This window comes from Apostichopus japonicus, chromosome 22 (assembly GCF_037975245.1).
Source record: "Apostichopus japonicus isolate 1M-3 chromosome 22, ASM3797524v1, whole genome shotgun sequence".
NCBI classification, from domain to species: Eukaryota; Metazoa; Echinodermata; class Holothuroidea; order Aspidochirotida; family Stichopodidae; genus Apostichopus; species Apostichopus japonicus.
The window spans coordinates 7045001-7063762 of record NC_092582.1 but is presented as its reverse complement, the minus strand read 5'-3'; the positions used below and the strand labels follow the sequence as shown (position 1 = coordinate 7063762).

The 18762-nt window shown below is 36.1% G+C and overlaps 2 protein-coding genes across 2 annotated transcripts in view; one reads left to right on the top strand and one right to left on the bottom strand.

The window, feature by feature from the left end:
* The window catches only part of LOC139964268 (NLR family CARD domain-containing protein 4-like), a 62182-nt gene that overhangs the window by 17792 nt on the left and 25628 nt on the right, over positions 1 to 18762 (top strand). The gene's annotated exons all lie outside the window — the stretch shown is intronic.
* The window catches only part of LOC139964267 (uncharacterized), an 81563-nt gene continuing 74747 nt past the window's right edge, over positions 11947 to 18762 (bottom strand). The window contains exon 10 of the mRNA XM_071965737.1: positions 11947 to 13084. Within this exon, the coding sequence (XP_071821838.1) occupies positions 13057 to 13084 (28 nt within the window). The 3' untranslated portion in view covers positions 11947 to 13056. The remainder of the gene's footprint in view (positions 13085 to 18762) is intronic.

Below are 18762 nucleotides of genomic sequence, written 5' to 3'. Positions count from 1 at the left end.
CTCTGATCTAAATTGCTATGGCATAAATTAATGTAATTTTGTTATCCGAGAGTCTATTATGCTAGAGATGCGTCCGCTACCATTACAAAACCTAACCACCCGACAAATCAAACACAATAATCATTATATAACACACTACAAACAGGCTTTCAATGGTTTGTATCTAATAAATACCGGTACCGCCCGATGTTACATTCTAACCTAGAAAAGAACATAAATTAACTTCCTTGACACCAACTTTACCGTTAAGTTCATTATTAGAAAAGTAAATTCTTGAAACCGAGATTATTTGTGATTTTGACAGGTCCTTTCTAAATTCTCAGCATATTTGTTTTGTTTGTTATTCTAGAACTAGACCCAATAAAGATTGTTAGGATGCCCGTTAATTCCAGGTTGCGGGTTCCCTTCACGCGAACACTTCATGTCTCCATAATTGTTTATATTCAAAGAAAGCTTTAACTCTCTCTTGCAGTACAGAGATATGGAGAGCTTATTCATCGGTTTCAGTCATTGAAGATCACAATACAATAAAATACAAACCATTGAGGGAATATTGAAAAGTCTCAGACAACCCACACCCCCCCCCCCCCCGTCAATATTGGGTATGTAACTACTGTAAAGACCTAATTGGCATAATAATGGGAGATGAAACGAGCTTGTCAAAGGATACTGAATTCAGCACTGAGATCGTTACGTATCTAGTACACCTGGATCGTTACCATGGCATTACAGGTGTAAACGAATGCCACACTTATAGAAGAAATCCGAGGAAGATCATATGCATTCCTACTATACTGATGCTTTGAGAAACGCGCTAGTTATTTGTTAAAATATATTTCGAACTAGTCTGCTGTAAGAACTGACTCCGTTTAGTACGGTAGAGGTAGAAATCGGTCATGTTCATATATTTTGTAACACTGATATTGTTTTTGTTTTTTAGTAAATAAGTTATATTTAGATTGATAATTGTATAAAGTGTACATCAAGGGCAAATTTAGTACCAAAACTTTAAGGACAATTCAACTTGATCACGCGTACAGCGTTTTAATTCATTTAATTTTTTTCCTCCATTATTCTGTCACAATGAAGAACCATCAGCTCTTTACCGTCAGATTCGGACTTCACAAGTTTTTAATTTTATATTGCATTTTGCTGTTTGAATTTGATACCCGAAAGGGATCCCTGTTTCAAGAAATATCAGTCATATACTAAGCAAAGCAGACAGATGAACAATATGAAATCATATATGATCTGTCCTGTATACAACTTTAATTCATTGGTCACGTGTTATTAAGGCCGTGTGGCTGAGAAGCTGACACAGTGTTATGTGTACTAGATTATTTATTCCTCCCCACTATCACATCATAAATCTGCGTGTGATGTTTGAAGTTTCTTTCTCAAATTTTAAAAGAGGTTAACAATGCAACCTGCACCGACAGAAGTGTAAAATAAGTTGTTAGCATATCAAAAGCAAGGATTTTTCAAATAAATTCATCATTTTTGAGGTGTGCATAAAGCTAAATAAGGAAACAAACTAGGTCGTCTTAGGGATCATGATTTATCTGTTAAGTTGACTGTGTTTCAGTTAATTCTTGTTCTCTAGTTACCATAAGTTTTTAGCGTCATCAATTTTGTGTCAGCAAATTTTACCTTAAAAGATGATGACTTTACTTCGCTCCACAGGTTTAGGTTTTACCATCTTCCAGATTCTGTTGAAGCTGAATCGATTCCACTGTCCTTGAAATCAAGAAATGTTAAAGGTATTTGATAGTGACGTCATTTTGAACCTTTCGTCCTTAGCTCAGTTGAGAAATGCATTAGAAGCAAGTTTTGGATGATCTGATGTTCTGTAAATGACAAGCGCGGCATTGAATATAATACAATACTGTAGCTTCTCATGCTTCATATGTATAAGTTCAAGCCATATACATTAACAAAGATCTTAGCTCAGTTTCAGTGTTCATGTTAATAGTATATCTCATCAGTTAACATCAAATCAGTTTTACACGTTCTTTTAATATTTCTAGACTAATACAGTGAAAATCATGTAAAAGGCAATTATCTGGACCCCGACCAAGGGTGATAGCGGGACATCTGGCTATCTGACATAATTTTGAGGGTAAATAATTGCAATGTCGGAACACAGTATTTCGTGTTAACAAACGTAATAATTACAGCAATTCCATTACACGATATCAAGTTTACAGCTTCATTTACAGTCATTTCAATCCTCGACACATGTTATAAATCAAAGAACGGTAGTAATAATGAAGGGTTCTGTGTTATGACTAGTTAATGAGGCATACAATATATACTTTACATTTTGGTTTTTACTCTCTGTGACGGACCAAACATACAAATTCACACGTGACTGGATTTTCCCAAATCTCACTGTAAGTTATGTGTGGCGTAACAACTAATTGGCTGTTCCTACATTAGCGAGGTAGAAATCGTTGAGCCTGATAAAGAAATTTTAAGAATGTTTAAGGTTAAACTTCCATTGCCGCTGGTTTGTTTGTGGTAGACCTGATAATTAAGGTAACATGTTACGTTTACATGCATCTAGTATTTCCTTTTACTTTCAGCACAAAATACAGCTTCAAAAGACTCAAGGTTTATTAGTATTAATAATATATATTAATATTTATTAATATATCACTTTACATGAGACTGTGGTAAAACTTAGACTAAAAATAAGAGATGTATAAGACTAATATAAATTGAATAAAGTAGTCAAATCTAAGCATGAAGAAATACGTGAAGTGTGTTAGTGAATGGCACACTTGTCTGACATCTTAAAAAGTAAACATTTGTTGTGGATTCGTGATCCCCAATCTCACATTCCACTCTATAAAATCCACCAGTGACTTCAGACTTTGTAATCTCTCTAACTCCACTTCTAATTTAAATAGTCGTTGCTGTGACGTCATACAGTCCTGATTAAGTCAACCTTGATGGTGTTTCTTCTTGAAAAATTGAAATTTCATTCATTGTGGATGTTGGGGATTGATGAGTGCATGGTTAATTACACATTTGACTGTTCCTACCTTGAGCGTCTCAACAAGGAAAGGATTGTAAATGCAGCAAACTTAAAATGTTTAACAGAGCAATATATGGAATGCTCCCTTCAGAGATTGTGGTGGGAGGGGGTGGGCGTTCTAGGGTAAAATACCCTATTTAGGTGGGCTTTACCAAGTTCTTGCCTAAATGTAAAACTGCATATGTATATAATGGGATCCGGGCTAACGTCTCTCTTACCCTCTTTCAATTAAAATTGCCTCTCATTTTTGAAGGGAGTGGTGGGGTGGGAGGGGGAGGGTCAAGTCATGTTTTTGAAGCATTTTATTGGCGCAATAAGCCACAGTTCTTTCATTAAATTGAATATAACAAATGAATGTTCCATAATTGCGTAGCTCATGATGTAAGTTATCCGTCGAAGAAAGATTGAAACACAGGATGAGGTGGTGTAAACTACATGTGATCTGTGGTATGCTCATTGATTGGATCAATCGAAAAAACAATAGGGAACCATGAAACATATAAAAAAATGCTCATTTTAACCCGCTAGTCATATTCAGTGTACGTCCTTAAGGCTGTGTTCCAATAATCATAACATATTTTGGCCACTTCACGCAAGATCCCATATGGCAGGTGAAATTTGTCATTAGCCATCCAGATATTTATACCGTTCATATTTCTGATGCTGATTTTGGATATATAAGCCCATTCAAGTATGGTCACATGAGATGGCAATGACGTCTTACCATGTTGATCTATAGTGTTGTTTACAATAACTTTATCTATATCTTCCTCACACCATTCATGTCACATAGCATATGTCTGGGTTAAGAGGTTTGAGATTTGGGCAGGTGATCAAAGATCGCATACCATGTGTTAATTAATAAAGTTTTTAACATCCTGTGGGATTGAATGTCGGCGGCCCTGTGTCGCTTAGATATATTAATTTTTCTTCGATTTGATCACCTGACCTATCAGGTCAAGCGCCAAAAATTGCAGGTGGTATTTGTCATATTCGATAATTAACCCAGAAAGTTCAAAGCACATATTGAAAGAGAACTTTGTAATGTTTGACACTTTAGACTTTAACTCCATTGTTTGAAATCAAAGTTGGTAAGTAAAGCTAATGACTTAACTTGCTTTGGGATTTTGGTAGATTTAAGAGCATGAAAAATTATCGCAAGCAAAAGAAAAAAATCTTCCGCAAGGTATTCACTGAGAAGTTCAGAAATAGTGTCACTGTGAAACTATTTCTCAATTTGAATTTACGCATCTGTTTCAATGTTTTCCCTTTTTTATATTCAAGTGATAATTATCTCACACTGTGTATATAGATTATACCTCCTTCCTCAAAAAGAATAATAGGCACGCAACCAATTCTGCTAGCATGAGATTAGTTTCTTCTTTGCATATCAATTAAATCAGTGATGAAGTGATCAGAATTACGAAGGTACCTCTGTAAACTGATTCTGCAGCAATAAACTAAAAAGTGAACCGATGACGTATTGGCATAGCGTAGGGATAAATGCATCAACATTCCATGTCCCATGAGCTCTAATACCACAAGTGTCTACTTTTTACAAGTAATTTGAACGTATTTACATACATCACTATTCCATTATGGCGATGTGACTTTATCTCTGAGGTTAGTCCACGATAATATTCTTGTTTCAGTCAATGAATAGCATAATAGAATAACTAGATACAGACTGATATATTTAAACCAATCTACTTTATTATATTCTTCAGTGTGGATCATATTCAGTGATCAGGGTCATCGACGATTGAATTTGAAGACTGGTCGATGGCAGGTAAGAGATCGTACACGTCTCTTTAGCTGTTACATATTCATAATGGAAGTATCGACAGATCCTCTGAGCTTACACATTTCACTTACACTATTGTCACTACTGAGTGAAAAGGAGTTTATTAAGATCTCTTCAAAGCTATAAACAATTCATATTTCAGAATGATAAAATATCGCTGTCGCTCTAAACCAAACTTTGCTTGTCCATTCCATACTTGCTTATATAATATCCCAGTCAGGCTACTTCTCTGTGGTAAATAATGAATGATATTATGTGAAAACGAATTTCTATTCATTCTCTTTCTACCGGCTTCATGTGTTGTAGATAATTAGACTGCAGTGCAATCCCTGGAAAGATAAATCTTTCAGCTTCTTTACCTTCGAATATCCCTCCTATCAACAAAATAAATAGATATCACCGATGGTAGGGCTGGAGAGCTTCCAGAGGTCAATGGTTCGAATCGCTTACACATTGCAATGACGGCGTTATTAAATGAAAAGTTTAGAATTGGATTTGGGGACGTGGATGAAGGCAATTCCTTCCTTCACAATATCTGCATTGTTAAAGAACTTTCCTGATTAATACAGGATTTAAGTATTGGTTGGTTCTAGGTTGAAAACTGTTCGTCGGTATCAAGTATGTGATAATCCTCGCTTAAAGATATTGAGTGTTAAATGATAGTTTTCAGAAAGTTAACGTTTTAAATTTCATATCTTAAAGACCATTAACAATAACTGTACCAATGGCGGGGAAGATTATTTTCACGATTTCTCAAGCATGATCGCCCAAGGGAACTTGGATCGATCTCAGTGTAATATATGATATGAAGAAACTAGACGTCACATGTTGGATGTAAGAAACCTTTGTCTTTGGTAGTTTTCAGGGGCGTAGCCAGTATGTAGCACTGTAGGCCCGGGCCTACAGGGCGTAGCCAGTATGTAGCACTGTAGACCCGGGCCTACAATTTTTTTGCCAAGTTATCTTTTCTTAGAAACACCCATAATTCAAATCCGTAAGCTTGATGGACGAGTTTAAAAGTCTAGACAGGAAAAACTATTGAAATGAACGTAGCAAGAATATGGCTTAATTAGGTGACCTATTCTTCTGTCATCTAGGCTGTCATTTCTATCGCGTGCCGTTTCATTCAACACTCTACCCGCCAAGAAAAACTAGGATCCGATCTTGTCAGTTTTTTAACATCTAGTTAAGACTTACCATCATTAACCATGCCAATAGCTTCGTCAACTGCTGAAAGGTCTTTCAGCGCAATGCGCAGAATAAAAAATTACATGCGTTCTACAATGAATGAAGAGAGACTCAGCGGTTTGGCACTCATGCAAATCCACCAGTGGCGTAGCCAGGGGGGCGTGGGAGCGACAGCCCCCATGAAAGCGTGTCGCCCCCAGGGGTCCTCCCATTGGGATTTTGGGTGTCGAAGAAAAAATACATGTGCGAAAAATATATCATTGGTCTGAATGGTCTCGAATCTCCATGATGACCACTCATGAACGACCCTTCGACCGCAGTCGCACATGCAGTCGCGGCGAATAGCTTCTTTCGCCTATAGAATGTCCGGGACATTTTGTGGCATCGTTCCTATAGGCCTATATCTGAGGCCCTGGGGTCATTCCTTGACCGACTTGGTGCAATATATTGTGCCCATTTCGAAGTAAATTTATTCACAGATTGTTAGTTGTCATGGGTTTGAACAAATGAGGGTATTCTATCCTGAAACATAGGGCATAAAGGGGCTGGGGTTTCCAGTTCGCCGCATCATTTGTCAACTTGCACTGTGTTCTAATGATAATGTTAATTGGAATAACAGAACTAATCCACCAAAATTAAGGCCGCATGAACTTTATTGCAGATTTCCTGAGTGACGAATTTGTAATTTTCTCCCGAAATCACGCAACTAGATGGCTGCTATCCAGCCTGCAAAGTGCCATCTCCAGCGATCTAGCAGATATTGAAATCTGAAATATTTTTGCTACGCTGCGCGCCAACCAATGGTTGCGCTCCGCTTAGATAGTACTTGCGGCCGGAATACTCGAATCAATTACGTCCCCCCCCCCCCCCCACGTTTCAAATCGGATTGACGCCCCTGCTTCCAAGGCTTGAGAAGTGTCATTTTCGAAGATCTAGGAGGCCTTTAACCAAAAAACTTAGGTACGTTGTGCGCCAACCCATGCATGGTGGCGCTCCGCTTAGATAGTAACAAGACACCCTCCCTGGAAATGGTCAAGCCCCCCCCCCATCGCCCCCACTGAAAAAATCCTGGCTACGCCACTGACATCTAGAGGGACTTTGCAATTGACGTTGATGCTGTGCTGAAGAAATTTGTATCAGATGGCAATCTTCGGATAGCTTTCGCCTTCTCTTATTAGGCTAACTTAAACATTTACTAGCTACAGTTGTATCAAAGACAATTACTGGCTATAGTGGTATTAAAGACAATTCTGGCTTATCTTTGTATCTACAAGTATCAGAAGTTGAAAAGTAAGACTATTCTGTACATGTACCTTGCTAATTTTAAAAACATTATGTAGTATTGCATTGTTTGTTTGGGGTTTAAAAGTGATATTGAAAGAGGTGTCTCAAGTTAGCATGAGGCCAGGGAACCAGAATGAACACTCGGGAAGGGGTGTTTCCGGCCATCTGGAGGGTTTGTAAAACCAAAAATTTTCTTGTACGCTCCGCACCAACTGATGGTGGCGCTCCTCTCAGATAGTCGTGCCTACAACTTTGAAAATCCTGGCTACGCCCCTGGTTTTGGACAGTCATATGATGTCAATTGAAGGCAAAATATGACACATGTCCCATATTACGAATGCCTGAGCTTTCTGTGATTCCAATATGTCAAAAGGCCTACATTAACTGCAATGTCTCCCCGTACCCTATTTTCAGCGTACCGACATCTAGATTGCTATGTCTGTTAATAAGGTACTTCTGATTTTAATAAATTTGTCCTGAAACTACAGTTACTTCTAGACCCTGACATATATATATACTGATATGGACTGAATATGGATGTACCTATTCGACCGCTAATACCATGCGCATGTGGGGGTCGGTTTACTCTCTACAATAGCTTGGATGCTTTCAAGTAATTATGTCTGTAAGTGAACCAAAACGGCCATTTTCAGATTCACACCGTTTTGTAATGTGTGAAAGTAGTCGTTGTAGTGTCCCTTCTATCCTTCCGTATGAAATTCTAACGGCTTTATAGATAAGGTTGAGTGGCAGTCGTATGTCTGTGAATCACTTGCAAGTAGACTCTTTTTACACTTACCGTCAGCAAACTGATTAACTGCGATCTTATACGGTATTTGTGAAATCTGTGCCATCGTCCTACAGAGATGTACTGATATGGTGGAAGTATATTCCATGATCAATTTTATACAACTACATACCTTGACTTCAATATTTAATGAAACCTATCACTTATGTCTCGTGTGGCGTATTTACCCGGAAATGCAATATAATTTACTGTAAATTTGCCAGTAAACTCACACCATAATGTATCACTACAAAACCATTGAAATAAACTATCCTTTGTTCTAGATCACCATCACTAAAAGGATTTCTTTCTCGGTCAGAAAATGAGATAATAATGACTGCAACTGAGTTCATATTTAGCCGTAGCAAAGTAACATATTAGAACTCGTTAACTGAAAGACTTTGTACAATAATGTACACTTTCCCAAGAAAATCATGCCTACATTAAAATGTTTGTTTTTTGCTTCAGGAATGTGACATGGACGGCAATTTTGTGGTAAGTAATACAGTGTAAGTTCCTATATATAGACTATAGTAACAAACTGATCGATTAATGATAGGCTACGGTAAGTTTGAAACAGCCGTTTTCCTTTGGTTCTTCCGCATTCTTTTTACTATTTGTTAACAGAATCCCACTACATGTTATAAAATAACCACTGCTTCATTTTGCTACATGTTTTTTACATGTTCGTTTGGGTAACAAAGTTGCACTATATTTCAATAGCTTGATTTATCATGCTATACTCTAAGAAATGTTGAAAATAATAATATGGAAACGTGTTTGGTCCTCAATTAGTTTTAGAAGAAATGATTTCTATATTAACGTATATTTTGTGACAACATCTTAGGGTTTGCTTAATTCGGATCAAATACAACCTTGAACATCGCTTGTAAATTCCGAAGGCAGGCTACCAAATTACAACCTTATTCTTAATTAACTGATTTGTTTAAAGTTTGTTCGCTTATTACTAATCTATATTCCCATATTACGTATAATGTAATCTAAAACAATGTTTCCGCTCTGTAATCTACATACACGTGGATTTGACTTCACCGACTCAAAGTTCTATAATAAGTATTAAAAGCCTTTGCAATGAAAATGTCGATACTAGTTACCGATTCATGTTTTCTCAGCAGGAGTGAAGGAAGAGGGGGGGGGGGGGGGTGGGGAGGGTTTGCGGGTACGAGGGGCAACTATCGGTAGACACCGAAATCGCTACCGTTTTCTTAGTGGTTTTGACCTACATCCCCTAACAATGTAATTAATTAACTTGAATACGATCGATTAGACCAGGGTAGATCAGGAAGACAAATCAATATTTTGAATATTTCCATTTGAATGTGTTTAAAGTACTTGATTTTTGTAAGTCGAATGGAATCAGTGCCTCCATGTTATATATTAACGTTTGTTTGGTTCCGAAGATGGAACGGCTGAGTTTGAAGAATTGTATTATTTTTTGAGTAACATCTCTACATGGAAATTGACGGACTAACTCAAACCAGCAATGTATCAAGCGCAACGTATTGTCCGCAAAATTAACCGAAAGAAATGAACTATGTGCAGTAGAAAGACGTGAAGGGGAAGAGAAGGTGGGTGGGTGGTAGTTATGTTTGTATAACTTTTAAGGAAAGCCTCGCTAGTTATCCCGCCAAATACACAGGGCGGCTGTCAGTGTACATGCTGTATCTTGTAAAGGGATTTATATTTCATAAAAAAATGAGTGAGGGGAAAATATTTTCCCAGGTTTACTTTTTTAACATTTCGAAGGGCATGTTTGTGCAAAGTTGGTGAGTAGAATCTGTAATGAATGCTTTGAAATATTAGGGAATTGAAAATCGTGTCTAAAAATATATATAAACAAAAATATTACCGTTAAACAGCATTAACTTATCATTCTGCAACCCCTTGCAAAATGATGACACAAGAAGTGCTGAAAAACTGACTTATTACACAATTAAAAGTAAAATGTCTAATCAAGTGCTGCTTTAAGGCACATGGTACCCCAAACCTATTTTACCAAAACGAAGCTTACCATGAATTATACTTAAAAGATATTTGCTTAACCCAAGTTTTCGCCGGTATATTTTCTGAATTACACACCTCACTGACTGTCCTTTTGAGAGCATCCATATAATATTTGCTGGTAATAAACAGTATACAGGGTTTATGTTAGGACAACAAATGTTTCAAATTTAAGGTTTTACTATATCTTGGTTCACTCACTATGAAGACTGTCATTTGATATTAATTTACAGTAGTAATCGTTCCCTTTCTTGGTCACTTTACACTAATCCAATATTCATAAAATTCTCCCCTGCCCTCTTCCCTATCTTTTTTCCTCTCTTTCCTATCGAACATGGATGTGGCTATAAAGATAAAACAATCTCACTTGAAAACAATTTCACCATTTAACCGGGGGGTGGGGGAGGGGGATTCAGCACTCACCTTGGAAGCAGGTTAAGTTGATGAAAAGATATCCGCGTATATATTTAACATGATTACCTTTTGTATAGACGTTAATCAAGCAAGTAAGTTACATCATAACACGTAAACTGCATAGCAGGAATTAAGAATACCGTTCCATTTTGTTTTATTCGACAGAACATGTCATCCGCATACAACTGACTCAAAGTCGCTGACAGAATGCAGAGAAAGAGAGTGAATTTATGGCGTCATCGACTTGTGTGATATTGCTACTAAAGAACTGAAGATGTATCAAGATCTTCACAACTCCCAAGAGCTTGCAATTTTTCAAATTTCGTATTATAAACTCACGTGACGAAACTTCATGTTTATTCACTAGCTGCTCAATCTCAACAGATCGAAACTATTTTTAAGCTCTTATTCCTTAGTGTTAAAACCTACAATATTGCGATTAGTAAAAGAAAACTAACCTCTCTTTTGATAATTATTTGGATGGACTATCAATGATATGGTCACGTGACAGAATAACTGTAATGCCCAAATATTTCGAACTTGTCGTAGGACGTAAATGTAGCTATAGTGTTTAGAGTTCTCACCACAGGATTCAGATATATATGCAAAATCTTGACCTAGAAATATACATTTTCTTGAAAAAATCTACATCAATTCGTATTTTGAAACTATCACTACCATATATGGCCTACCAACCAAACTTAGAATCCATGAACTAAGTGGAATTTCGCGCGTATCTCCCAGCAGTGGCGTAGCCAGCGGGGTTTGGGGCAGAGGGAAGAGTACACCTCTAGAAATTGTTGGGGACGCGCTGGTCGACGGTTAAAAATCAAAGAGAGCAAAACAAAATATAAATGTACTCGAGCCTGGGGGATGGGGCCGATGATGGGGACGGGGAAGGGGGTAAACTACTGTACGAGAATGTGAAGAAAAGTTACCTCGATAATATTGCGCTACCTGCGGGGGTAGGGGGGGGGGATGAGGGTTAACCACGAAATAAAATTAATGAACTGTCACCTCAAAAATATGTGGGTTTGATCATCTGTCAAACATGAAACGATTAAGTTTTTTTATGGTCTTGTAAAAATGTAATTGACTCTAACTAAAATTCTTGGAAACTCATCTAAAAGCTTTTTATATAATTTTTAAAATTACAATTTGTTTTCTTCACGCCATGAATATTTTAACAAGTACATAAACTTCGCTTTCTTCACTTTTGTTTTAACTTGTTTTCAAACAAGTTGAATTATCTCGCTGTTTTATCAAACAAGAGGGGATATAAATCATAAGATACGACATTTACCGCAATATTTTGGTTAAATAATAAACAATTTGACTGCAATGGAAACATCAAAAGAGTTTCATTAACGAAGTTCAAATGGAGAAAAAAGAAAACAAACGTGTAGCTGGTTTTAATGTTGAATATATATACTGCTTGTAATGTAAATCATATACGTACAGCATAACATGTCTTTATTGGTGATAACAGCCAAATTTCATATATTCCTTGAACCCTTCAAGTTACATACATACGCATTATCAACCAATTGAAACCAAGATATCAACTTGTGATCTATTGGACATGGATATGCATCGTTATTAAGTGTAAATATCACCCAATTGGGAAACTATGTTTTCCACACTGTACTTTTATGTCCTGCTTCTATGCACTCACATTGACAGTATGAATAGTATGAATATCCTGTTTCTATCAGAAAAAAAGGATAGTAAATATTTGTACTGTTAGTATGAGTGCTTTGAAGCATGATATGGAAGGAGAGTGCCGAATGGTATTAGCATATTCAAATTGTCCCAACTGGCTGGTAAAACTAGGTGATGTGCATCATTTCTACATAACATGAATATGCAACATTACCAATTCATTGACATCTTTCCATTGTAATATGGTATAACAACATGTGAACCATATCAAGATTTTGTTGTACATTGCTATGAAATAATCAACTTAGAACTTGTAAAAATATAATTCACAAGCTATTTAATTGAGAAAAATATAGTTGGATTAAAACAAACTACATTCAATGTTTTACTCTTTCATGCGTAAGAGGCATCAATTTATTTCAACTGTGTTACAAACAAAAAACGAGCTTCTGTGCGTGACGTGATAGAATGTAAGGATGAGTAAATATATATCACAAACTATGTATTCGTGTTTACTACCGGAAAAAAAAACCTCTGACGATATCTCTCTACATGCACTGTATGAATCTCAATGGATGAAATATACAGCATATTGCCTATAGTGAGACAAACACCTCATTTACAATTAAACCGATTAACGAAGGGGATGGCAAATTAACCCTTCACCTTTAAATCATGCATCTGTAAAATGTTCTTATAAAAGGCTATATAGATCTATTACATTAGCTACAATATCCATGATGCCTATAAACATGTCATAGTAAAATTCGAAGTACAATATTTTATGCATTGTCACTAATTCCTACCGATCACCGTAACGATTACGTCGAGGTTTCGTCACGTGATTTGTGTGGACTACACAGTTGGATCGCCGTTCAGTGCCCTGGAAAAAGTAAAAGTATCAGGATGATAACATAGTTATTTATATCATACGAGAAAAAAATGCATTGCAACATTACCTCATAATAGGTTATAGTAAATGCATTGCAACATTCACTAATAACAGGGTAAATAGATGTATTGTCTCCTTGATTTAGTGCCTTACTTAAAAAATTTGTTTAATATTTCGCTAAACATTTTACCCTCGTAACTAGGTTAACTAGACTTATGAAATAACTGCAATAGATTAATTACTAGCGGGTAATTTTTTCTTCTCATAAACTATGTATAACACAGTTTGATTAACCGGCATGAATTAAACAGGATCCGTTATAACGTAATAGGAAATTACATTATAGTAGTTACATTGGAAAGTAAGATTGAATTTGAAATTGCATACATTATATTTTACCATCGATGTGATCGTAAAAATAATCAAAACTAACGAACATAAGTCAGTTTATAGTTAGGCTATATTCAAAACTAATGATAACATAAGTCAGTTTATAGTTAGGCTATATTCAAAACTAACGATAACATAAGTCAGTTTATAGTTAGGCTACATATTCATGATTTATTGTATCCAAGCTTAGGCTAGAGCTAAATATATATTGAAGGGGAGATTGAGATGCGTACAGAGGTTAAATGGAACTTAATTCAATAAAGAAAAAAGGCAGCCTAATATTTCAGAATCCTGTTATGGTAAATGTACTAGTTACGTTTCCACACTGGCTTAGTACAAAGCTTAATACGACACGAAAATCTTTATATTGTATACATCATGAAGATGACTAATGAAAGTTACTCAAATTTCACGGAATAAAATTTTACACTGTGATGTATACGTCTACGATAATGCATTTCGCCTCCACACCGTTTGTTGTCTTATTAAATTAATTAAAACCTTATTGTGGATGGTCCGTAAAGAAACTTTAGGGTGCTAAAATGTTTTTCTCAAAGACCTAATAAACTACCTCCCACACAAAATATTAAAAACGTCCACACACTGGTTGTAGGTATTCCGTTTCAAAACTCATTAGACGGGTAAAAGTTGTCTTCTAGTGAACGCAGATAACTTTTGTATTTACCCGATTGTTCCAAGACTCTTCTCCAAGGATCTCTCGCACCGATTAAATGTAACTGTTCACTTACGGCAGAATGAGATTTCCAACGGTAGCGTGTCTCGATAGCCCCATCCGTGACGTCATTCCCACATGTATTAGCCAATGGAATCCACGCTTCATAACGATGATGAAGAGAGAGCCATGGTGCATCATAGACTGCGTAAAGAAAAGAACAACAAAAAGGGATAATTATATATTTATGGCTCACACTTTTTAACTCCATTGCTGGATGACACGTCGCTGTGAAGACGGTCACCGTTCGAATGTTCTAAACTTGCAGCGTGCACTTATCTCATTAAATTAAAATAGTCTTTCACATAACAGAAATTTAAACAATGGGAGTTTTCAGTCTGCAGTTTGTATAGACAAGAATTGCAAAAAGTTTCGCCGAACCTTTCCTTTTTCTGACAACGCTAGGCGGCTTAATAAGACAGTGTGTATGGACAGCCAGATGGTTACAAATGATTATGATAATAACGTGCAAGTAGACGATAATTATATAATGTACACTATGATAATGTAAATATACACGATGATAAAGTGAAGATACACGATGATAATGTAACAGAACATGATGACATTATCAAGACAAAACATGATAATATAAAATACACGATAATAACTTAACCGTACACAATCATAACATCTAAATATACGTTGATAATGAAAATGGACAAGATCATCATGTAAAAGGTCACGGTGGTGATGTAAAAGAAGATGATTATGTATAAAACACGCGATAATAATATAATGTACACGATGATGATATAGAAAGTGCACGGTCGTATATAGCATGTATATATATATATACTCTCTTAAAATGAGAGACTGAAATTTCAGTCTAATCGACTGAAATTTCAGTCTAATGATGGATGGGATAAGGGATCAGACTACTTAGACTGAATTTCAGTCTGAAATGTAAAGACTGAAGGTCAGTCTTAATTAGACTGAGTACTCTGCAGTCTAATAGACTGAAAATCAAACCACTTTAGACTGAACAGTCAGCAGTTTAGACTGATTTATTGCAGCACCAGTCTTAATTAGATTGAATATGCTCAGTCTATTAGACTGAAATCAGACTGAACAGTCGGTCCTTTAGACTGAATTATTACACATCACAGCTATACTGTCAATCTTATAAACTGCAAATCCTGGATTGAACAAGCTTTTCTATTGATCCTCCGTGTTAGCTTGGTGCTGGAATTCTTCAATATAGATGCATTTAAGGCCATCATCAAAGACAACATTCAATGATCTGTTAATGCAGGGGAATTTACTGAAAGGTGCTACTTCATTGAGTGACTTCGCCTTCACATCCAATCATGTTAGGCTATAAAGACCAGAAAATCATTGTGACAGTCACACACAAAGTACATTAAAAATGGTATTCCATCAAGAAATATAATTGTCAATATCCACCGAACAGTAATTTTATTTCCACTAACTCACTAATATATTCTTATAGAATTTTCGTTATCATATTAAAAAAAAAAACAGAAATCAAAACTACAATATTCTGAGGGATGTTCAACACAACATGTTACCTTTCCAACAAACGTTCAAATTAAAAAGATGCTTTACATAACAGTGACATATTTTCAGTTCAATATTAATCTGTCAAATTTCTGCTTGAATTGGGCCATCTAAAATGTTCTTTAATTTTTTTGAAAAAGGATTAGGTGAGCTGAGAACAGATCAGTGGTGTCGCCAATGGGTGGCCTGGGGAACCCCTCCCCCAAGAGGGAATTCACAAATAGACATATCACCAACCAAAATTCATATGTCTGGCAACACCACTGCAACAGAAAGCACTTTAAATTCTTTGTATATTACCACCAGGTGGTAATACCCTGGAATTCATTGACAACACAGCTGTAAATTGAGTCGTTATATACCCAGCTGATCCCATCTCCCGATCTCACTGAACTTTAACTTTTCCGCTGTAAAGGATATAGTAACTATACGATCCTGCCTTTACAAAAGGGATAGGATGGAAACACTACGATAGTACAATGGATCTGGTACATTGCCTTTTTTCCAGTTGTAAATCATTAATGTATAGTAGCAACAATTTCTTAGAATGATTTCAAAATGGGGAAAACATATGACAAATTTTCAGAAGGTTATTTATAAAATATTAGGAATGGTTAAACTATATATCAGTGCCGTCAACATTTAAATACTTTGTGTTTCAATGATATAGATTGGCGATTGCTGAAAGTCATTATCCAGCACACACAAAACAACATATTACAAGCAGTTAACAGAATGGCACTAACTTCATAATGGCTATTAGATAAACATGAATTATTATATACTGCATTCACAATTTCATGATATGGCATTCATATAAAGCAAATTTGTATGCAAAAACAGCACATGTGACTATTATACCACCCTCAATTATTTCTTAACTTTCTGATAGTAATCATGTATAGTGATTTTGATTGGGATTTCAATCAAACTTTGAAGTTTTGTAAATTATCTGATGTGAATCATTTAATGTCGGGCTCAAGCTGAAAAAAAAATGTGACCCAAAGTCGACTAAAAAATAATGAGGAAAGGATATTCTCAAATGGAATTTTCTACAGTTACTGAACTTATAATAATCAGGTTACTTGCTTTTCATGGCACAAGTTATGGAATATTGTGCATCATAAATAATATTAGCTTAATTAATTGCTTAATTAAATAAACCTTCAACATAGTGAGTGCAGTGAAATGTGGGAACATTAAAGTAAACATTAAAATAACATGCTCGAAAAATCATACAACAAAGTTTTTTTGGCAACTAGGTGTTTGTTTAATTACATTCATAATTAGATCAGTATCATTAAAAAACATTTTGACAACCAAAAATCAATGAAATATTTATTTCTGGAGCCCTGTTCATATAAAACTGTTGGTAAACTCTGGGTAATCAATTTAACATTTTAGGGTATGTGTTAGTTACTCCTTAAAGGTATTGAAGACTTGTCCCAAACAGCATGCAGCCATCTGAAAAAGTTAACTTTCTGTTGCTTGCAAGTGATGTTTGTTCGTGTCGCTAACAAAGACAGACAGTAATGAAACGTGATACCTTGATATCTTTAGCTGGACCTGAGATGTTCATCGCTGTATCGTTTATACACTGTGATGTGGGTATTGACCGCAGCTGTATGTACTGACTGTACACTAGTGTCTAATTACCGACGGTAGCAAGCTGTGTTTGTATTTTCTGGGATCGATGGCAGTGTCTAACACTTCTGTCACACCTCATTTGAAACTAGGTCAGATTACCGGCATTAGACGTTCTTTTTGCGCGAGTCTTCACACCCTTTTAAAGTTACTCCATGCTGACAGACGGGGTTCCGGCCTACAGAGCAATAAAATGTAACATTCACTCCTTGAAATTACTCCATGCTGACTGCCCTTATTGATGTGGCAAGGATACGGACTAGAGACTTCACTTCTGTTGGTTGCAAAATTCCATACACCATGGAAGCATGGAACTCACAAAACTAGTGTTGTAGAGGGGGTGTATAGTCTATGTTAAATGTATGTTCTACGCCTCTGTCCCTGTTGGAATGGCCAGTTTATCTGCCACAATGAAGAATTGTTTGGGGTTCAATTCTGGTCCGAGAGATAGGATGAAAGGCTGCCAATATTGTCCTTGTCTGCCCTGTGCTGCGCTCTCAATATCTGTGCCCTCCTGTTTGGTGAAGATAAAAATAAATGTGATGAAGGACAAGCAATATGGTATGAATCAAAACATTCTTAAAAAAAGATATGTTGAGAGGTAGAGTTCGATGTGGACTAGACTAGAATAATATTTAGGAGAGAATGGAGAAAGAAGAACATGACTGGCATTGTACGAAGGAGATATATCAATTCATGATAGGCAGCAATATGTCATCCATGGTGGGTGAGATGTGTTATGTGAAGGTGGATTCAAATTCAACCTAACATTTATGGGTTATCATGTTGATTTTGGCAGGTACATGGTTACCAAGCAAGGTTTGTTGTTAGTTGTTTTCAGAAATTTCTCTTTTTAAGGATAAATTGTTCATGACATCTCCTGATTCCATTTCATCAGCATAGAAAACCAGTGAACAAGGAATATGATTTACATTTTAGCCTACTGATTTCACTAATATGTCTATCTGCTTGTAAAAGAAACTGATTTCATAAGATTAGTGAATGGTAATATTACTGTAAAATCTTATAGTAAAGACTGATGGCCCACTATATGTTTAATAAAATAGCAAAAGCATACCAATTCTTTTCCAGTTTCCACATGATTTAAATACAATGGTAATTGTTTAACAGAATCGTGATAGCTTCATGCTGTAATGGCTGTAGCAGTAACTACATTTTTTTCAAATAATTAAGGGTGCTTACAATCTATGCATAATAGTACTGTGTTTTGCAATTTCTTCAGCATTGTTATGTTCAAGTATTTGTTATGAGGTTAACCTAGCCTAGATTCATTTGGGACGATCGAGTACATATTGCAGTCCTGACAAGCGTGCTTATTCGCCCGACGATTGGGTACATATGCAGGACAGGCGGGCTAATT